The 22860-nt window shown below is 43.2% G+C and overlaps 1 protein-coding gene across 2 annotated transcripts in view; it reads left to right on the top strand.

Annotated features, from left to right (window-relative positions):
- The first annotated feature begins 2127 nt into the window (after positions 1-2127).
- The window catches only part of CAND1 (cullin associated and neddylation dissociated 1), a 55570-nt gene continuing 34837 nt past the window's right edge, over positions 2128-22860 (top strand). For both annotated transcript variants that reach the window (XM_075013389.1, XM_075013382.1), the window contains exons 1-2: positions 2128-2428; positions 8417-8560. In XM_075013389.1, the coding sequence (XP_074869490.1) occupies positions 8530-8560 (31 nt within the window). In that variant the 5' untranslated portion in view covers positions 2128-2428; positions 8417-8529. The remainder of the gene's footprint in view (positions 2429-8416; positions 8561-22860) is intronic.

Genomic DNA, 22860 nt, shown 5'->3' with positions numbered 1-22860 from the left:
TCTATAAGGTGCCACAGGACCCTTTGTTGCTGATTCAAGCATCAGTGGCTAGTTGAGCCTTCTCTTTAAAAGTTACATCAAATCATTCTTCTCACACGTGCATAGTCTGCAAAGGGCTGATGCACCAGACAAGCCTGATGATGGTGTGCAAGTTGTCATGTACTGAAATTCACAGACCAGGTTCAGTTCTGTGAATCCAGGAATCTATGAGACAACTGCACAGGCAGCTCAAACTAGGATCATGGAAAATCTGAGAATGATATGGTGGCGGTATGGTCTGAAATGGAAGAGTGTTTGGGCTTGAATCTTTTTTTCTTTTCTTTTCCTTTTTCTTGAGTCAGTAAAGCCTGAAAGCTACAGTAGGGTCTCAACATTTGCGAGGGTTCCATGTTCAGAACCCTTGCAGATGTTGATTTTCACAAATACAGGGGATGCCCGGAGTCCTGGGAGAAGTGGTGGTTGCTGGTGCTCCTGCCCCCGGGCCCTTCCAGCCCAGGGCTCTGGGGGAAGCGGCTGCTCAGCTGCTCACAGAGAATTGAATTTGCAAACATTAAGTTCACGAATCATGAGACCCTACTGCATTTCTTTAACATTTTCCTTTTATAAATAGTTGGAAAAGTGGAGATCTGGTGTGATCATGTTTTTACATTACGAGTGTAGGTGCTATGTACCTTAGAAGACTGGCTTGATCTACATGAAATTTGGGAAGTGTTCATAAAATTGCCCATCATTTTTGACTAACAGTAACTGACAATCCAAAATATTAAAAATCATATGTCAGGTCCATACAAATCATAAGATTGATTTATATAGCTACAACATTTAAGAAAGGAATAAATATTGTGTTCTTTTTACTTGACTGGTCTTGAAATATTTAGGGTTTCAAGCTTTTCACCACAAAACATTAGGGCTAGTCACAAGACTCACAATTAACATAATGAGGATTAGTGATGCTGAGTGATAGCAGAGCTGTCAGCTACTACCAGTCTGCTGACCAAGTCTGAACAAGGTTAGAGCACTTGCAATGCCAACCATCTCTAGTTCTGTTGACAGGAGAGTACCCATTATTATTACCACCAGTGAATCTAAATCAGGGGTAGTAACAGTGAGAGAATTTTAGCTATGAAAACTCAGTGTTGACTTCACTATTAAGGAACCAGGTATTCTAAAATCACAAGTTACCCCCTCCTGCAAGCCAAACCAAACCAGCAGTCATGTAGCCCGTTAAAGACTGACGAAAAAAAATTGATTAGGTGACAAGCTTTCACCTAATAAATTACTTTGTTAGTCTTTAAAGTGCTACATAACTGCTGGTTTGTTTTGTTACAATACAGCTTAACACAGCTACCTCCTCTCTTATACTATCCTCCAAAACAAGCTTAAATCAGGGTTATTTCTAACTTGTCTTCCAGCTCCTGACCCTTTAAGTCACATTTCCCAGCTTTGGCTTCGACAACCATCTGGGCTGGAAAGCTGTTTGTTTTCCATGAAACGAAAGCTGGGCTGCTCAGGTAAGCGCTTGCCCCTAGAGCTGCCATTTGAAAGGCAGCAGTTGCCCTGAGCAGAAGGGAACTTGTTTTCCATCAACTGTTGGGAAATCGTTTGGGCAAATTGCCATAGACCGCAAGCAAAAGAGTCGGGTTGATTAACGCGCCCCGCCTCCATTTTTTTCCTCAACCACAATAAATAGGCATCCAAACCCGACACAAAGTACGTTCTTAACGTAACATAATCGCTCCGCCCCGCCACCCGTGAGAGACTACAAGTCCCAACATGCAACACTCCGAGGGCCGCTCACATCGCAACTGCTGCGCCGCAGCATGCAACGCGCCGGACGTTCTGCTAGAAAAACTACAAACCCCAACGCACATTGTCATAGTCGGCGACGAGCGCTTGGGCGCATCGCATGCCGGGTCTCGTAGTCTTCGAAGCTCCCACTTCTTTTCCCCGCCCCTTCTCCTCTGTAACCACTGCCTCAACGTCTCGCGCACGCTGTGCGCCACGTACTCTCTGACATCGCCCGAAGAACCGCGCGAGCCTGCCCGAGCCAATCAGCGGCTACAAAATCGCGTCGCTCGCGCGGCTCGCGAGAGCCTTCTTGAACTTTGACCTCGCCCCAAGCGCGAGCGTTGCGGCCGCCTCGGGTTCTGTTCCTTCCCCTCCTCCCGCCTGAACGAGGCCGCTCCTTCCGCTGGTGTCAGCCAGTGGCGATGAGCCTGCCCTCCCCGCGGCGCCTTCACTGATCCCCCTCCCTCGCTGCTCCGCGCCGCCAACCGCCGCGCCCAGCCAGCGCCGTCCCCAGCAGCGGGCGAGGTGGAGCCGGCGAGGCCCAGAAGACGCCCCCCCCCGGGACCATCAACATGGCGAGCGCCTCCTACCACATCTCCAACCTGCTGGAGAAAATGACATCCAGCGACAAGGACTTCAGGTGAGCGCGGGAGCGTCCGGATCTTCCCCTCCCCGGCTCTCGGCGCAGGCCCCTCAGCTCGACCCGTGCCTGCTGCGCCCGCCAGGCCCCTCTACCGGGGCTTGGCTCCCGTGCCCCGCGGGAGGAGGCCGGTGCTCGTAAGTGGGGCTCGGCTGTCAGAACTGGCAGGTGCCGGGCAGGAGGGGTGTGCGGTAGGAGCACCATGCCCTCGTCATGGTCTCGGGGAGCATTTCGTTGGGCTGAGAGCGGTGCTCGGGGAAGGGCTCAGGGAGAAGTTCCCAGTGTGACACCTACCCCCCAACACTCGCCTCGAGTTTTTTTGCAGTTCAGTGATGAAAGTTTAGTTCAGAGACAAGGAATATTTTTCAGGTCAAGTGCCGCCGACTCACTGAAAAATCAGTCGGGGCCTCACAAATGAAAAGAGTAAACAAAGCAAAATAAAACAAGGCACCGTAGGGGTGGGTTCCTAACTGAAAACAAACTACCGACATTCTCCTCGCCTACTAGTGCCAGAGCCTTGGGGGTTGAGCAGGGCTTGTAGATTTTGTGGGTGCTACTGGCTCTGAGGTGGGGCAAAAAAGGAGGGGCTCTGTGGGAGGGGGTGCCAGGAAAAGGCCTTGGGATGTGGGAGGGGGTTGCGGGAACAGGCTGGGGATGTGGAGTTTGAGTGATGGAGGGGGGTGCAGGTCATCTGCTGTGCCCAGGCACCACCTGCTTGTTCTGATAGGTTGCAATTTGAACCAATCAGAATGGCGCGGGGGAAAGTCTCTCTTAGGCAGTGCTTCCATGCTGGTGGTGGTGGGGAGCTATCATGTGCAGCACAGAGTTACTGCTTCCCTCTGCCAGGCAGAGCCAGGTTCAGCCCCTGCTTTGCCTGACTCTGGCCTGGGAGGCTTGAGGCTCCATGCTCCCCCAAATCCCACAGTGGGTTGGATACTAGTGAGGGGAGCTCCAAGCCTGAGAGGGCTGTGGGCCCAGGAGTTCCCCACCCCGGTTTAGTAAAAGTTGCTCAGTCCCTGTTCTGTGCTGGCAAAGGAGGAAAAGGTCTGAACTGATGCTGGTGGTCAGAGACGCTTATGAGGTGTGGGAACCACAAATGGCTGATCTCTGTAGTTGGTGACCTGTGTGTGACTTCAGTCCAGCTCTTAGATGGGAAAGTATTGAATGGCTGTAGGGAGGCTCACTCAACAGGGCAAGGCTGAAGTTGACAGAAGTATGGGTGCCTGTTGGTCTTGTTCTGCGAGCCGATAGTTTCTTGCTCCAAGGTGACCATGAAAGCCCATGCTTTGAGTTGTTGTAAGGGACACCTCAGTGAAGATTTTGTGATGGAAAGGAAAGCAGCTTAAAATTTAGGATTTTAATTGTGCAGCTGTAGTGAAATGATAGTAGTTTGTTAGTAATCTTAGTTGAACATTAGTATAGATTAATAAAGTTGTGCATGTATTTCTTGAATATCTGACAATGAAATGACAATTTTCAATATGATACTGGAATGACTTTTGATTTGTTTTATTATAACTATATTGTGGAAAACAAGTTGAGGTTTTTTCCTCCACTCATTTTTAACACATTTTTGTACCAGAACTAAAAGGCTGTGTCAGCTGCTGAAGGCATCATGTTATTCCTTAAAATTCATTTCTTTGCTTGTATTCAGTATCTTAGAAAACTGCAATTAAATCTAATTTAGATCTTGTGTATGTGGTATATTCACATTTAAATCAACATGGACAATAGCGTAATCACTCACGTTTGTCCATAAGAATTTTCTGGTATGGCTGGTTCTTGATTCTCATGCGATAGCACAATGTTATAAAACTTAGCTTGCAGTCACTGAGAGTGAATGCATACATCCAAATAAAACTATTTCAAAGATCATTAAATTATTTCAAAGGCCTTTATATAATAAAGATGGTTGCTGAGCTCTAGTTTTCAATTTATATATAGATTTGTGTATCTGATACAAAGCAGTCATAGCATTTAGAGGCAAACTTTATTAGATTTAACTGTTGATACTTAGTTTTCAGATTTTTCTGGTAAGTCTTTTGCCTGATTACATAGCCTGGACTAGGATGTTGCTCTAAGTATAAGGCTATACTGCTACAAATCAAAGGAGTTTTGCTATGTTCAGTATTCTTTACTTTTTAAATGGTTTAGAAGACTAATATTGCAGCAGTACAGTCTGGCAATTAAAATGCTGTTTTAAATGTTTTCTGTTAAATCTTGTTTCTTCCTGTTAAGAACTGTTTAATTTCAGCCTTATCCAAATAATTATCCAAATAATCTTTTTCAAGAAGTTAAATGCTTTATATTTTGTATTGGTGAGAAGGGTGGATAACTTCTAAAAATGTTGTTAGTCGCCACTATAATTACTGATTTGATGGTTTAAAGTTTTCACAAAAAACTGGTCTTTGTGAAAATTGACATATTAGCCTATAAAGCACACTTTTTCAGCCCAAATGTGTGTAAAGTTTTTTGATAGGTGGTTTATGAGCACAGATAATAGAAATGTTTGTTCTAAAGATTTTATACCTTTTGAAATTGTGTTGAATTTCCAGATCATAAAATATATGGTTAAGAATTGAGGTTTGTAAAGTAACTTAAGTACTCAGTTTTTTGTAATTCATTTTTATATTGTGTGAGTCCAGTCTAATACTGGGAATATGCATTTTCATATTGAACAGAACCTTACCTTTCTTCTGTAGACTTTTTTTTAAAGTAGCACTTAAACCAGTGGTTCCCAGCCTTTTCAAGATGGGGATCCATTTTGACAATTCAGTATGTCTTTGTGACCCAAATCAATTTAAAATGGGGGAGAGGGGGAGTAGAGGTTCTTCCCTGGAAAAAATGCACCCCCCGCCCCATGCACTCTGCACACTGCCACTGCTGCTTCTTTGCTGGGCCGCTGCTACCTCCTGTGCGTGGCTCCCCCCAGCCCTGCTCCTCCCTTCTCCCATCTGCAGCGCTAGCAGTTGCCTGGCCTGTCATGCTGAAATGGGACTCAATTTAATTGTTTTAATGGCTGGGCAGGGCAGTGCAGGGACTGGAATCTGGAGGAGTGAGCATGGGCAGCAGCGGGAGCTGCAAATGGCTTCTTAAAGAGCCACATGCAGCTGGTGACACTTAGAAAATTTAATGATGACCCATGTTTGAGTCCCAGCCCATAAGCTGGGAAACCTGGCTTAAGCCATATTGTTAAAGAAGGATGGCGAAGAGGCACACTACCTGTTAAGAAGGAAGGGCAGAATTAACTACCTTATATTACTTGTTACTTCAGTCATATTTTGTAGTCATTTACTTTAACTGTCCAAACAAGATTTGGTCCTAAACTTTACATGTTTTGATACGAGAGGCAAAGTATGTGAGGGTGTCTGTCATTTTTGACCACCACTTGGTGAGACACACAAGCTTTCAAGCTTATGCTGAGCTCTGCTTCAATTGTGTTTTGCTCTCAAAATGTTCTTTTTAGAATTTGGAGCTCCTGCACAGAAACAGTTTTGATTTTTTTTTTTAAGTTTTTGTCTGTGTGTGTGTCTGTGTGTGTCTGTGTGTGTCTGTGTGTGTGTGAGAGAGAGAGAGAGAGAGAGAGAGAGAGAGAGAATCTTTTTCTACTACTAAGTGTTCATAGTTCTTGGCTGCAGCCCATGCTGTAGTGGGCAGATTATATACCACAGGAGGTATGGGATGATAGCTCTCGAAAAGGAAATCTGGGTTACAGCAGAGAGTGAAAGCTGCTGATGCACTATTTAAGTGCAAGCTGAGTTAAGCTTTAGGTGTGTCTAGTAGTGGTTTTTAAACTTTGTGAGACCATGGAACGCCAAACAATATTTTTCCTGCAGAACACCTATGAACATTTTCTTAAAAAAATTGTCAGACTAAAACAAACAAACCCAGACAGCAAAATATACAGCAAAAATAAAATGAAGTAATTTAACCAGGTATCGTAGCAATGAAGTAACATTGTATTTTGTTTTAATAACCAAAAATGTGTACCATCAGTAAAGGATGCACCTCTCTCGTCTGGCACCCTCAGGACATGACCAGTGCTGGATGCAAGAATTTGCTGGATGACAGGAGGTCAATATTTTCTAGCACACTACCAACACTTCCATTGCTTACTGGGCTCTTAGAAGACATGTAGGGGTAAATAACAGCACAGAACGCTGAGAGCCAGGTTTGATGGCTGTAAATAAACTTCATGGGATCTTGGGAAACTTGGCCACACCCATGATAAGTGGTTGTCCGGCTAACTAAAACCATGCCGGATTATGAAGTTTGTCAGATGAGCGAGTTCCAGATTAGAGGCTCAATTTGTATGAGATATCAAACAAGTGTCAGATGCTTGTGGCACACCTGTGAGTTGTTCATGGAACAGTAGTGTTTTGCAGAACATAGTTTAAGAAACACTGGTCTGTAAATTGTTAAAATAGGGCTGATAAATGGGAGCTCCTGATCAGAAAATCAAATCCAAATAGGTGTAAGAGGGCTTAGGGCAGGTGCTATTGGGTCACAACCCCCTCCTCCACTCTGGTCCTCTGTGCCAGGTCACAACTGTCCTCTTCACTCAAGCTCCTTTCCAGAACCCACACCTACTTCTGAACCCTACTCCCTTCCCTTGCCCTGCACTTCCTAGGTTAATGTAAGGAAAAGTATGTATGGCCCTTTACCACTTTCCAAATTCTTAGAGGGGCCCTGCGTTAAAAATTATTGCCCACCCCAGCTTATGGGAAGGATGTACAAAGGGAGTGAGAACCTGTGGAAAGTTTACGTAGCGAACTTGCTCAGGACTCTGAAAGATCTTGTGCTCTGAGCAGTACAATTATGTAGATACCGGTTGAGATGCAGCAAGGTTGACAAAAGAATTTTTCTGTTATCTAGCTCAGGGATCAGCAACCAAAATAGAAAGAACAGCCTTTTTTTTTTAAATTCAGTTAAAAAAAGGGAAGAAATCCCTCAATAATTCTAGAGCTGCAATGCATGTGCATACAAGATGATCCTTAATTTATAAGGTCAAACCAGACTTTTTATAACCCCTATTTTAAGAAAAGTGTGCACAAAATGATTTGTAGTGCCATATGTGTTTACTGCAGGACATTCACTGTTGATTGAAAAAATAAGGAGAGGGCTTTTTTTACTTCGCAATTATAGCATCAGGAGCCACAAAGAAGTCCACAAAGAGCTGCATGTGGCCCCTGACCTAGCTGCTGTCTCAGAGAGGTGAATTAACTGCACGTGTGGAAATAACCCCTTCCATTGATTTAAGCAGCATCTATACACTGTGGCCTTTCAGTACTATAGCTGTGCTGCTGTGGCCTAAACAAGTGACTGGTCAGCAGCTGCCTTGTCCATGTGCCTACCCACTCCCTTCTGACTCTTCTGTTTTCTTTACGTGGTTCCTGCCCTGGCCTTCTTCAAATCAAAGTTGGCTGCGAACAACTATCTCCCTGGTTTTGCAGGATCCCATTGACATACTCAGTAACTTGCTACATGCGGCTTGAAGATGCTCTTGAAAGAGTGCTTCTTACAATAAAGACTTGTAGTTAACATCTGTTGATTTTAGGTTTGTAAAAGTTTGGTTTTATGAAATCTGATTGCAGGAACTGAAAGTTTCGTTTTAAACTTTGTTAGATTTCTGTCTTAAATCTTGCTTTTAATTTTATTTTGGATAATAATTCAGACCTTCCTTTAACACAGTGTGAGAAGTAGAAGTAAATGCAATTTGTAATTGCCTTTATTTTTGAGGAGAGATTGTAAGATAAATGAAAGACTGTTGTTTTGTTAGAAGTGTTTATAACAAAATGATATAAGAAGCTTTTTATATCATTTTGTTCTAAGATTATAAGCAGTCTTAACTGGTGCATTTTACCACATAATATTGTTAATATTTAACGTCAATTTGATCATGCATGATGAAACCTGATAATTTTGGGTTTTAATACATTGTAAATAGTCCATATCTGTTTATAATGGTTGGGATATTCTTTTGAATAGGTTTATGGCTACAAATGACTTGATGACAGAACTACAGAAGGATTCCATCAAGTTGGATGATGACAGTGAAAGGAAGGTAGTGAAGATGATTTTGAAGTTACTGGAAGATAAGAATGGTGAGGTGCAAAACTTGGCTGTTAAATGGTATGTGTTCTTTTATAAACATTTGTCTGATAGTTGAACAGTGTAACTGGTTTAGCTAATTTAATTGCTCAAATTAAGTTACATAGCAATATTTTTGTTACATTTAACATCTTTTCAAGAGATCCTTGTAAGTGATTTGCCTTAATGTTAATGTTACAGAACTTTTTGATTTATGTTATGATCCGGAGATCACAAATAGTTCGCATATCACTTTCTGGTGGCATGTGGAGAGCTAGCTGGTTCCATGGTGATAGCTCTCCTAATTTTCAAGTGCTAAATATCATTAAAAGATTCTTCAATCTGCTATTTACCTTTCCATTTCAAAATTGACAGTTGTCACAGATTTTATTTGATCAATAAGAAGGATCAAATTGTGGTTGTGAACTGGGGAGGTGAAATATGGTGTTGTTAATAACTTAGAAAAGAAATCTGAACACTAACGGGTGACTAAGTTTGGCGATCAAAACGTACAGCTAATAGATTCAAAACTTGAAGGCTTATGCTTGGATAAATTCATGGAGGAGTAAAGGAGTAGTAGCAGGAGCTGATCTGGCTTTGGGTGCTCCCATTGTCTGTTTTACTTTTTGCCCCTGTTACAGAGACTTCACATTGTGGGTGTTTTCTCGTTAGTTCTCCATCCCTTTTTTGGAGTCTGGTTTATTAACACAGAGTTCAGGGCAACTTACATCTTCCACCTTACACTTTTTCGTTGGCTCCTGTTTCCTTCAGGTTTATAGTCCCCATACCTTTCAAAGAGTGAGTTGGGTCTAGCTTACATAGCCTTCTTGCTGCTTTAAGTTATTCTTCTGACTGATCTGTTCTGGCATGGCTATGGTCGGAAGAAGTGGGCCTGTCCCTCGAAAGATCACACCTAATTAATTACTTTGTTAGTCTTTAAAGTGCTACTGGACTGCTCTTTTGTTTTGACTGAACTCAGGTTGTCTTTATGTCTTCCAGCTGGATTGGTTGCAGGTCACATGCTTGTCTCGTGTGATTCCTGTACTGAATGATAGACTTACTATAGGTGTGGCTGAATCCAGGACACTCTGTGACCAGCGTGTTGGGCTAGTTTGTTTGAACTTGATCTTCTTTAGGGTTTGTCAGCCTTAGTTTGAACAAAGCATATAATTAAATACATGTATGTACTTTTCTCTTAAGTATTCTCTGGCCATGAAGCAAGTTTCATTAGCTGTGCATTTTAAAATTAGGTAGGCCAAAACAATAGAAAACGTTCTGTAGGGACTGTGTAAGGATCATGAACTTTCTGTCTCAGGCATATGATTCAATTGTTATATCATTGTAAATGTTCTTTTTGCTGTGGTCCATGGAAGCCATAATGCTAGGTTAGCATGTTACATAGTGTTGTTGCTTTGTTGTATATTGCTGTGCTAACACTGTTTTCAAGGAGCAGCAGTGTAAGTGATCCTTCTTTAAGGGAACAAAGAGGTTGTCTTTTGGGGGAGGGGGGCTGAATTTTAAATTTTGGGAAATGTTTAATTTACCTCTGATAAGTGAAGCTGTACCCTATTCCAGTAGAGTCTGCACATTGTGCTTATGAACACATTTGACAAGTTCACACACAAAAATAATTCAAAACAAAAAAGCAGTCCAGTAGCATTTTAAAGACTGACAAAATAATTTATTAGGTGGTGAGCTTTCGTGGGACAGACCCACTACTTCGGACCATAGCCATACCAGAACAGATTCAATATTTAAGGCACAGAGAACCAAAAATAGTTATCAAGGTTGACAACAGAACACCACTGGTCATTGCCTACATCCTATCCTTAATCAGGATGCCACACTCCAGGAGGCCCTAGGTGACAGGCCTGTTCTCTCCTACAGACAACCTCCCAACCTTATGAAGATTCTCACCAGCAACCACAGGCTGTACCACAATAATGCCAGTTCTGGAACTTTTCCTTGCAACAAGCCCCATTCCCAACTTTGTCCACATATCTATTCTGGAGATACCATCACTGGACCTAACCAGGTTATTCACAGAATGACGGGCACATGCTCATGTTCTTCAACTAACATCATATATGCCGTCATGTGTCAACAATGCCACATACTTTGTAAATAGGGCAAACGGTAAACACTCTTTGATAAAGAATGAATGAACACAAAACAGACATCAGAAAGGTCCTAACTCACAGACCTGTCAGTCAGCATTTCAATGGAGCGAGGCATTCTGTTAATGACCTGAAAGTCTGTATTTTATTGAAAAGGAACTTGAAGGATCTCCTACAGAGAGAGAGTGTGGACCTCTCTTTTATGTTCAAATTCAACACATTAACACATGGCTTGAATCGTGATGGCAATTACCTGGCCCATTATAAGGACTCTTTTACATTCTTTGTTTTATCTGACTCCTTGCCCCTCCCCCCACCGTCCCTCTTCTCTTCTGATTTGCCCACCTTGATTACAATTTTTCTGATTTGTCAACCTTGATAACTATTTTTGGTTCTCTGTGTCTTAAATATTGTTTGTGTTCTGGTATGGCTATGGTCTAAAGAAGTGGATCTGTCCCAAGAAAGCTGACCACCTAATGAATTATTTTGTTAGTCTTTAAAGTGCTACTGGACTGTGTTTTTGTTTTGATAGAATATAGACTAACATGGCTATCTCCCTGTTACTATTCAACATGCAAGAAAAATAGTTTGTTTGTTGGAACTTTGCTGAGACCTGAAAATGTGCTATTGTGGGGGGTGGGAGCTCATGGTGTACATTTTAGTACTGTAATTATAATTTCCAAACCTTTGGCCCTAAAATTAGGATTTAGGAATCTGACTTTAGTATCACACGTGGAAATTGCACCTTTTATTTGTGTTTATGAGCATGACTGGTGCAGTAGAAGACAGTCTTCTAGGAAAGGAGCAAGCTATAATGGGTTAAATTGTGTATGACCTAATGGAAGTCATTTTTTTCATGTTATGTTACATTTTCCATTAACTCTAGTATACCAGCATTGGGAGCTGCCATGTAAAACTGATCATTCCATTTTTCAAGATGGTTATTTGTTGTTTGTTTTTGGTAGAAAGGAAGGCAAAAAGTTCTTAGAGACAGTGGTGGTGAAAAATTAGTGTTCAAGCCCAAAGAGTGTGTTCTAAATTGCTTTAGGAATGGGTGAATGTGTGAATAAATGGGGAAAATGCTTGTATGCTTAAAAACAGGTGGTCTTGCATAAATTGAAGGATGTAGGCATAAACTTTGAGCAGGAGAGAACTTGAGCATAAATTGAAGGGGTACAATAGAGATTCGAGTACATGTAAACCAAAGAACGTACAGTAACATAGGTGTGTGCAAGGGGGGGCATGTGAAATTTCTTAGCTGTAGCACAGTGTGATTGCCCCCCTGCAGCCTCTCTGGCAGCCATGGAGACATAGGCAGCACAAGAAAGCACTTTTAAGAGAGGGTTTCAGAGCTAAAGCCGCTGGGAATACCAAAAAGCCACCAGCTGGAGTCAAGTGGTATAAGCAAGAAAACTTCACCGAATACTGACAGAGAGATAGCTGTGTTAGTCTGTATTCTATCAAAACAAAAAAGCAAGTCATGTAGCACTTTAACAAAATAATTTTATTAGGTGATGAGCTTTCTTGGGACAGACCCACTTCTTCAGATCTAAAGAAGTGGGTCTGTCCCATGAAAGCTCATCACCTAATAAATTATTTTGTTAGTCTTTAAAGTGCTACATGACTGCTTTTTTTGTTTTGCACTGAATACTAGTCTGTAGGGCTTCTCTTACTACAGAGAAAGAAGGCAGCACTTAGCATGACAAGTCGTACAATTTAACCAAAAAAGGTATACATTCCAGTTCCATTTTATCCTGTGATATATTCCTACAGCCCTGGCACAGTGTGCAATGTGTCTCAAATTTTACAATATTTACTTCATGCATTGGAGCAGCGTGGCAAGGATAAATAATAGGTAAACTAAACTGACAAGCCAGCCAGTTTCTTGTACTAACAGACAAGCACGACTCACACCTGCAGCCTAGTTGACACATGGTACGGGCGGGGGGGGGGGGGCAGCAGCTGGCACCAGGTAGTGCAGGAAGAAAAGGCAGCTAGCAGGGTTATGCACAGAAGCACAGACCCTACAGTTGTGCTCCTAGCAAAGAAAAAGAGAGAAGATTTTTCAGCCTCTCATGACCCTATAGCCATGGGCTTACAAGTGCCAAATTGTAACAGTCCTGTTGCCTAATTCCTATGCAACTGAGGGCAGTGGAGATGTAAGAGGCCAGAGTGGAGAACTGTGGGGCACATACAGGACATCTGTGGAGGCTGATGAATTTGATTTAAAGACATGCTGCATCCTCACTACCCTTCATTTGGATTCTTAAATTTGAATAGAGTGCTACACCTATCAGGTTACTTCAATTTTAGGATTTCAATATCCTGTCGATTTTAGTGGTCCATAAATTGAGCTAATGGAATTTACAGTGAGGACAGGTACTGGGAAAAAGTGGGATAACTGACTTAAAATGATTTTATCTGGTAGTGTAAACACAGCCAGAATATAAGCAGGCATTGCACAGTTATCAGCTTGCCCTTTTTAAGAGTTTCAGCCTCTTCAATTGGTAAAATGGTTGTACCTATATTTTACGATATTTAATTAAATGTGTGAAATGCACTATAACATTTTGTAGACCAATCAGTGTTACAGAATAATATTTGATTGTCATGAAGAAGAGAAACATTCAAGAAAAGATTATCAAGCAACTACAAAATATATTACTTAATTGTATTAACGGAGTCAGAAAAGCAGTTACAAACTCCTCTGATATCATTTTTCTTTAGGGGCTCTGTGGCTGGTCCGGCTCTGTTTGCTTCCCTCCCCCCCAGCTCAGCAGATAGAGGTCCTCTTTCTTTGGAGGCTAAGCTGAACTTAATTTTTTAAATCTTTTTTGTTGGTTACTTGTCTTTTCAGTCCCTTCTTTTTTGTCTAGGTTAGTTTTAGGTATGTAATAGTGAAGTTTCTTCTTTTATTCTTCTGACCTCAGAGCTCTCAATAGGTGCTGCATTACAATGATGTCTTGTTTTCTGAACTCTCCCCACCAAAACTTTTCCTTCAGGTTGGAGTAGCTCACTGTTGGGGAAAATAGGCTCCTGGATTTGGTGGCAGTATATTATAGAAAGATAATCAATTGGTCAAGAGCCAAAGTGCATTTTACGCTTAGCATTCACTCTGTGGCTCTCTAATACGTGCAGTATGGCCAGGAGGGAATGGCATGCTTTTCTAAAAGGAGGACCTCTTTTAAATGTGGTTGTTGCCATTTTCTCAAAAGTGCTTGTTGCATGGGGCAGATTAGGGTTTTGTGGAGCCCCTGTCCCAAAGCAGTTGTCCCTCTACCCCTTCTGCTGGAGAGTGGATTGGGGCGGGGGGGGGGGGGGTGGTCCCCCTCTCTGCCTGGCCTGGGTGAGCCCTTCTGCCTTTACCCTGCTCCCTAACATCTGGGTCATTGTCCCAGAAGTTAATTGACCACTGGCTTCTTGTACTGCTTTTTGAAGGATGTTGTCGTTATTTGCATTACTGTAGTATGTAAGAACCATTTGTTTTTATGCTTCTTGTGCAGCTGTACTTACTATAGCTTTTCCTGGTGCTTTGGTCTGAAAACTGTCCTGTTTTGGCTCACTCTGTTGATTCATATACCTCACTGGTCTCTGTAGGCCCTGCAGGAAAAATTTGCTGAATTTGCAGCAGGTGGTTTTTTCCAAAGATGCATCTGTTTTAGTGGTGGTGTTCCTCCAAATCCTTCTTCCTCTGTAGCTTTGATCTTGTGCACATGACAAAGTTCTTAAGAAAACCTTTGTCTCTTGAGGCTGACTTTTGTGTCTCTTAGGGTGAAGAAAAGGAACGTTCCTTTCCAGATAGATCCATGTTCTTAAGTGGACACAGTAGATGTAAATGTAATATCACTGCATAGACACAAATGTATTTGGATCAACATCTACATATGCGGATACCTGCAGATATCTGGAGATTTGTAGGGCTCTGCTGATAACCTTGTAGAAAGCAGAATCTTTTGAGACTTCTTAGCTTAGCTTAGCTTAGTTTAGCATCTCTTTTATTACACTTGGAATCTATAACAGGAGCTTAAACAGGAGTGTTACTTCTGGCTGAACATAAAAATGACTCATGCAAAGGCTCCAAGTTTTTCCTTGTTCACTGTTCTGTTCAAAACACTTTGACGACGTCAGCATTGGTCCCTTCCTTTCGAAAGGGACGTGCAAAGAGGCACTGATTTGCATATTCAGTATCTTATTTGTATAACGCTGATCACTCGCTATTCTGGAACATCTGCTTTCAAAATGCAAAACAGCTGTGTAGACGGGGCTCCTTTGAAAGGAAGCCCCACTTTTAAAAGCACCCTTCTTCCTGGAAAAAATACTAGCAAAAAGGGTGCTTTTGAAAGTGGGGCTTCCTTTCGAAGGAACACTGGCTGCATGGCAGTTTTGCATTTTGAAAGCAGCTCTTCTAAAATGGTGAGTGATGGTCATTATGCAATTGAGGTGATGAATATGCAAATTAGCACATTTGCATTTTCAATCTGCTGCATTTGCATGCCCTTTTCAAAAGGGAGGGGCCAATGTAGACAACCTTTTTATAGAAAAAGACCTCTTTAGATTAAGAAACAAAACTCCTTTAAATCCTTCAAGCAGCTTTTTTCCGTCTCAAAGTACACATAACTGTGCTTTTATATTCCTCAGGTGCTTGCTAATATTTTGGGGATAAGCAACAAAATATAGTCTTCTGGATGAATAAATGTCAAACTCTCAAGAGTTTGGGGACTCCTTCCAAGATAATATTTCAATTACAGCTAATATTTTGGGGATAAGCAACAAAATGTAGTCTTCTGGATGAATAAATGTCAAACTCTCAAGAGTTTGGGGACTCCTTCCAAGATAGCTGTCTGTAGTACCCAATTCCAGGTAAAATGTGGTTACAAAAACTGACTTTTGAGGAACAGTCCTTCTTTCATGTTACCCCATTTCTGCACTTATCTGATTTTTTTTTATCTAATTACCCATTGTAATTAGAATTCCTTTCTGCAGCCTCTGTTTCAATTACAGCCGTAAAATCTTCACAGGTCCTGCGCTTGTTTGAGTGACCTCTTATTGGCAACTTTTTAGTAGTGCTTCCCTGCAAGGGAACATGTCTTAGGGAGTGTCCACGCTATAGTTTGAACTTGTGGTTGGACTAAGCCAGCTAATTTGTTTGGGCTAAGGAGTTGTTTAATTGTGGTCAGGCTCAAGCTAGAGCCTCTGTGCTATCACCCTGTGAGGCGGGGAGGATCCCAGCTCGATCTCCAGCTTCAGCTTGTGTCCAAACATCTACTGCAGTTAAACTGTTCCTTAGACCAAGTCTTGCAAACTCAAGTCAGCTGGTGCAGGCTTGCCATGGCTGTGTAAGTGCTATGTAAATAAGCTTGGGCATCCTTAAGGGTGTTAGTCTTAACTTCTGGGAAGTGACAATCAAATTAAGTCTTTTAACTGCAGTAACTTTTTTGATTGAAGCATTGATGGATGATCAGTTCTAGAGGATTGAACCCTACAGGCTAGGGCAGAAAGAACCCCTTTTAATTCAAACCCAGCTATTTGTAGAGTGAGGCTATTCTGGCTCTTCCAGGTAGAGATAAGAATGGCTGTAGGCTCTGATTATGACATTATATGCCTTACTAATGAGTTTGTTATAATATCCTGCCCCCAGCAAGTCTAGAACTTTTCTCCCTCCCTGTCCCCAAAGACCTGCTTAGCTGAAGACCATTAAAGAAATATAGAAGGAGTCTTGATAACTCAGAGTAGTGTCTGATGTCTTCCTGTCCAAAATAGGCTGAAGTGAATGTTTTCTATGCTTTGCAATCCCTGCCATTTTTTGTGTCATATTTGTTTCTAAATTACGTTTGTATGGGATGCACTCTGTTGGTGGAAAAATGCCAGCATTGCGGATTCAATCTGAGATCTTGTTAAATTGTACAGGTTTAATTGATAGATCATTAGTAAACAATAATATTGATACAATGCAGGAATGAAGTACAGCCTATGAGAGTTGTTTGCTCTGCAGAGCAGACATGAACAAATGCAGTAAATCCTTATTCATAAAATCAACAGGTAGAACTCTGAAAACGTGCCCAAAAGAATCTGACTCTGGTATGTTTTGCACTGTGGCTATTTGGGACACAATCGCGCTTGGAAAATCTTTGGTGTCTTTTTATATGGAGAGCCTTCATTAACAACATTAATGTTGTCAACCAAGAAGTGTTTTATGTGCTGCTGAATTGCAAAATGCTATGAGAATGTTTTATATTATTTTGTTTGTACTGTAGTTGAGGCCTTTTCTTTTTAGTCTTACATGGTATCCTCTGCTTCTCATAAAGATGATGGTGGGCCTGGTTGTGGCTCTGCCCATCAGTTTCTAAGCAACTGGTTGGCATAAATGACAGGATACCTAATGGTGAGAAGGGTACTGTCGTCTTAAAGTCTTGCAGCTAGGTGATAAATAGATCCAAGAGCTGTTCCTCAACTCTGTAGTTAATCCACCTTGTGTGTAGACTCATTAAGTTAACAGTATTTGAGATCAGAAGTAAATCATTACCAGGAGCCTGCCAATCTGGTTGCAGTTAGATATCTGTATGGGAGTTTGGCTTTCCCCCATTGTCTGTCAGTCTCTGACAGAAGCCATGCCCCTTTGCAGACGTGTTCCTGAAACCAGCCGAGATAATGGGGCATGTTAGCAGTTTCAATCACCAACCTTCAGGCAAGGTAATGCTGTGAATAGCTCAGGGCCCAGGTTGTCAGGCAGGGTGGGACACTGAACAAAGGGTTTAAGGTGCCAGGAGGGGTGGGGCACTTGGGCAGCAGTCTAGGGGAGGCTCTGGCAAGGACAACCACCACCCCATTTTGTCCTGGCTGTAGTGGATGACAGACAAATGTAGACTTCTGGGCCTAAGGAGGGAAAGTACTGGCAACCCAAGGTAGGAGTGGCAAGGGAATGGGGTTGCAGGCTCATCCAGCGCTGCTGTATCCCAGCCCAGTGCCCTAACAGCGGCGAGTGATCTGTCACTAGGTCATCAGGGAATCTGATTGCTGTATGTTGACTGTGGTTTAGATGCCCCTGCAGATGACAATTAGCTATTAATGGGCTTCTTCTTTCCCCCTCCTCTGGATGTGCCTGAACACCGGGGTCATCCTCAGCAACTCTTTGGATTCAGTTCTGTCTAACAGTCCTGGTTTCTGGGAGGTGTCTTTGGGGCAGCAGAAGTCTTCTGAGGTTTCTGGTTTCATCAGCAGGCTGGAAGCGTCCACCTCTATCAGCAGCCCCTTCCCAGCTGAGCTGCAGGGACTGCTTATTATACTTCCCATTCCTTCATACCTTTCTGCTTCCAGGTTTTCTGGGTTCCACCAACCAGAGAGCACCAGGCTGTCCTGTGCTATCAGTCTCTGAGGGAGGTTACTCCCCTTTGCTACAGTATCTTTGCATGCTAAGCTCCATCATATTGAATCTGGGTCAAATGTATTAACATGTGTTTATCACCAACATGTCTAGGGATGCATACAGAAGTTTGATTTGTTGTGAGCAGCAGCTACTTACTGGCCTGGATCTTTGTGTGGCATCTTCCCTCAGACTTTAAATCCTTTGAAGTGATGGCGGCAGTCATCTGACTTTTTTTTCATCATTAAATAGCAATTATGATGGACTTTTTCAACTTGTTGGGGAACCCATTTTATCCATGAAATAATACTGAACTCTGTGTGTGCGGGGGTGCGTGTGTGAGAGAGAGAGAGATGAAATTGGTATACCTGTCCATCCTTAGATGCAGGCCACATACTCTGAGGCCCTGGGGTTGGGCTTAACGCCTTGTGACTTGATAGTCTGGTTGGCTGCTCCACAGTCCTGGCTACCAGGACAACCTATCTGGATAGCCAGAATCAATAGCAAGTCCTTCTCACAGGGCTGTGCGTCCTAGCAGATAGAGTCAGTAACAATGGGTGCAGTTCACCACCTTGGGAGGCAGTGGTGGTCAGTTAGGGGAACCTGGCCCTACCCTCTGCATCTCTTAACCCAGGGCCCTATTGATTGCAGGGTTGCCCTCTGCTAGCTGGCTAGAACTTCCACCCAAAACATGTCAAACCGCTCTGGTAGGGCTGTCATTACCCACACATCTTCCCGGGTTACTTCCCACCCAACTCCCAGTGGTCTGTCCAGCTCTGGGTTCTCTGACTCTCCACTCTGTGTGACACCTCAGGCCAGAGTGCCTTTGTCAGTGTCTCCTGGCTGGCATTGGCGTCATTGTATGCAGGCAGTTCCCCCTCAGGAATGAGCATTGTACTTCCTTCATCAGTGGTCAGCCCAGAGTGAACTGCTCTACAAGCTTTTATATGTGGCTTCTGGCTGGAGCATTCCCACCAGAAGTAAGGGGGTGGGTTTGCCTCAGCCAAGTGTGCTGGGTTAACTCTCCCAGTGCTAGGATGGGGTTAATATGCTCTATGACAGTGTGAGAAGGAAAACTTCAGAAACAGTCTTGATTTACTGGGCTATAACAAACCAAATTGCATATATCTTGTGTGGTCTCAGATTCCAGACTTTTTTTAAAGAGGCAGGTTGGAGTGGCAACGTTCATATAAAGAAAAATGTCAATTTTTAAATTTTTTGTCATCTATATGTTATCAAGTCATATTATCACAAAATTCCCCACCCTCTGTTGCCTATGATTAAGGCTACAATTTTTTTCAGTGATGTTTTTAGTAGATGTCATAGACAGGTCACAGGCAATGATCAAAAGTTCAGAGAAGTCATGACATGTCCCTGAGGTTTACTATTTTGTGTGACAAAATGGGAAGGGAGGAGGAGCCAGCACCCTGCCCCACTGCAAGCAGCAGTGGGGAGCTGGGGGTCCTCTTTGTCAAATGGTTGGAAGCTGGGAAAGACCCCTGACCCTCAGGCTAGGAGCTTTGGTAGGTGGGGATCTCCAGTTGGCTGGCAGCGATGGTGGGGTGGGGTACGGTGATGGAGAAAAGCAGGTCTCCCACTGCCTGCTGGTGCTAGAATCAATGTTCTGTCTAATCTTTTACGTCCATGTGTAGACTAAATCTTTTGTGCATTAAGGTGTGTGCATGAGCACTGCCAGTAGAAACAAACATCTAGCTGTGGGTGCCCTGCTAATCAGCTGAGTGCCATTTGAATCTCTCCTCAGCAATTGCACAGCTATGTCTACACTTGCCCCAAACTTTGAAGGGGGGCATGGTAATCAGGCTGATGGGAGATGACTAGTGAAGTGCTGCAATGAATATGCAGCATTTCATTAAGCTAATTCTCCCCCGTGCCAACTTCAAAGTGTCAGTCTTCTAAGTGCTGGCATGCTGCGTAGGTGTGGGCACTTAGAAGTACCTTTACTCCCCAATTTTTGGGGAGTAAAGGCGCTTTGAAGTAGCGCGGGCACTTCAAAGTGCCCGTGGCTACATGGCATGCCGGCATTTCAAAGTTTGACACTTTGAAGTTGCCATAGGGGAGAATTAGCTTAATGAGGTGCTGCAAATTCATCACAGCACTTCATTAGTAATCTCCCATCAACCTGATTGCCGTGCCCCCTTCGAAGTTCCGGGCAAGTGTAGACATAGCCCACAAGTGCCCAGCTTCTGGGGAAGAGTGGCTGGGATCTGCAGGGTCTCCTGCCAGTGGTGGTGACTGTGGATCTGTGAGAGATTCCTTGGGGTCCCCACCTCTGCTCTCCAGGGCTGTGAGCTGGAGGGGGTATTTCTGCCTGTTGTGGCTGAGGGGGCCAGGTTGTTGCCACTGTGGTAGCTGGGCTGCTGCAAAACTCTAATGTTGTAGAGGTTGTGGAAGTTGTAGATTCTGTGACATCCATGACCTCTTTGATATACTTTCAGCCTGCCCTATGATTGGCCTGTCTTTCCTTTTTTTTGGTCACAGATCCGGCTGTGATGATCCACAACTTTGTGATTTGTGGGCTTGAGTGTTTATAAATAAATGATTATCAACATGTGGATGTTATATTAGGTTAGTTTATTTGCTCTAGGCACAGCAAATTAAATTTTAAGTGCATCCGAACTGCTTTTTTATACCAGCTTAAAGGAATTTATTTGTTAATCACTGTATCCAAACAAGTCTGCATTCGTTCTGATTATCTGCTTTGAAGGCCACACTTTTATGGTGCAATTTTCTGCTGCTAAGGTCTGTGCACTGGGATTTTACTTGCAGAATGTAGTGGAATGCGCACCAGAATCTGCTGGAAATATGGGATATAGGGCCAAACCAACAAATTGGCAACTCCTCTCCTATCGTCCTATTAACTATTCTGCCAATGTCATTTTCAGACTATTATCAGGAGGCATGGAGGATTCACTGCTGATCATTGTGATCATGAGTCACTAATACAGACAGGATGATGTGCCAGTGTTGCCAATCACACAACATGATGTGTGTGCCTTGGCAGCTTTGGAGGGCTTTCAGTGATGTGATATGTGGAGGAGAAGCAGGAAGATGAAACTGAACAGGGCACTTGTTGGAGCAGCTTTACTCAGTGGAGCACCACTTCTGGGCTTAGCCAGCTAGCACTGACTGATCAGAGAGACTAGTGGTGAAGAACTGGGATGTCCAGCAGTTGCTGCAGAACTTCAGGGTACAGAAGACTACAATAGTAGGGATCTATGAGCTCACTCTGGAGCTGCAGCAGCAGAACATCTGAGTAAGAGTGACCCTCAGCAACTGGAAGCTCAGCACCCTGAGGCTGTCTACACTAGCACCCCCCTTTCAAAAGGGGGATGCTAATGAGACACTTTGGGATATGCTAATGAGGTGCTGCTATTAATATGCAAATAGGTATCACACAACTAGGAGTTGAGAGAGAGGGGTGCATGTCACCTCCTCCTGTGAGAACCCCTGACACCCAATTAAGGCATCACTTGGTGTCCTCATCCCCTTCCACATCCCATAACCAAATAGGAATAAGGGGATTTCAAAGTGTGCAGGGTCTTTTTGAAAAGTACCCTATGTAGACGAGGTGCGCATAATTGAAATTGGCACTTTCAGAGTACCACTGCTGCCATTATGCTAATGAGGTGCTGCATATTCATTGCAGTGCCTCATTAGCATCCCCCTTTAGAAAGCGGAAGTGCTAATGTAGACGTAGCCTCAGTTGCTATTTGAGTAGCTGACCAGTTTTGTGTTGGTAGATCAGCTGCAAAGTGTGTCATGATAGTTTCCAGTGCTATTAAAAGCATTACCAAGTATTGAAACTTGGCAGTACCAAGGTGATTATTAATACTTTTTCTGTGGAAAAGCTTTCTGAATTCTATGGCTATTGAGAGCTCCACGTGCCTGTTCTTTCCTCATGCTGCCCTCTCACCAACAACAAACTAAATAACTTACCCAAAGAACAGCTGTGTCTCCACAGTGCTGCAAGCCCTGGTTGACCATTGTGGAAGGTTCCTCAGTATTAATGTGGGTGGTCTGAGACGTCCACAGTGACAGGGTCTTTACAAATGCAGGTCTGTTTACTGAAAAATAACAAGGGAATTTTTGCTTCCTAAATCAATTTGAACATTAAGTAATATTCCTCCTATGATTCTGGGACACCCAGCTTGTTCTCTCCTTCCCTTGAATATGAAACCTTCCACTGGCCACTTAAGCAAAGGAAAAGAGTAGATTAACTATATCCTGAGTAGTTACTGAATGACAGTGGAAGGTGTGTGTTTGGAAGTGTGATGGGAGGGTGATGGTGCTTCATAACCAAGGTGTTATCTGTGGGTAATGTACTACAACCAAGGAAATGAGAAGTGTTGGTATATTCGTCTAAGTACCTTTGTGAGTTTGTCACAAAGATCATGGAAGTCACAGATTCTGTGACTTTCTTGGACTTCTGGTATGATTGGTTTGGGGTTTGCCTGAGCAGTTCTGACAACCCTTTACCAGCTGTCCCTGCTGCTGCTTAAGATAGTTTCAGGCCATCAACCTCAGCAACAGGAAGGGAAAGAGTATCTTTTGTGTATGGGAGGGGACTCAGGTCTGGGGTTTGGGATGTGGAAGGGGATGAGGATGATTTTGTAACGCTGGGTTTTATAAATTGAATTTGTGTGTTCATCTCCCCACAGATTCCCCACAAAGTTGACTTATTGCTGCTGCACTCAATTGCCAAACATTGACTGTTGCAGCAGTGCATTGTGGGAACCTATCCCACAGTTCCCTCAGCCCCATAGCATTGTAGGTATTCTCACTGGTGCAGCATGGGGGAAAAACATGTCCCACAAATGGTTGTGGGTATGTAGTGTCATCTTCCC

Source organism: Carettochelys insculpta, chromosome 1 (assembly GCF_033958435.1).
Source record: "Carettochelys insculpta isolate YL-2023 chromosome 1, ASM3395843v1, whole genome shotgun sequence".
NCBI classification, from domain to species: Eukaryota; Metazoa; Chordata; order Testudines; family Carettochelyidae; genus Carettochelys; species Carettochelys insculpta.
This window is presented reverse-complemented; position numbering and strand designations above follow the sequence as displayed.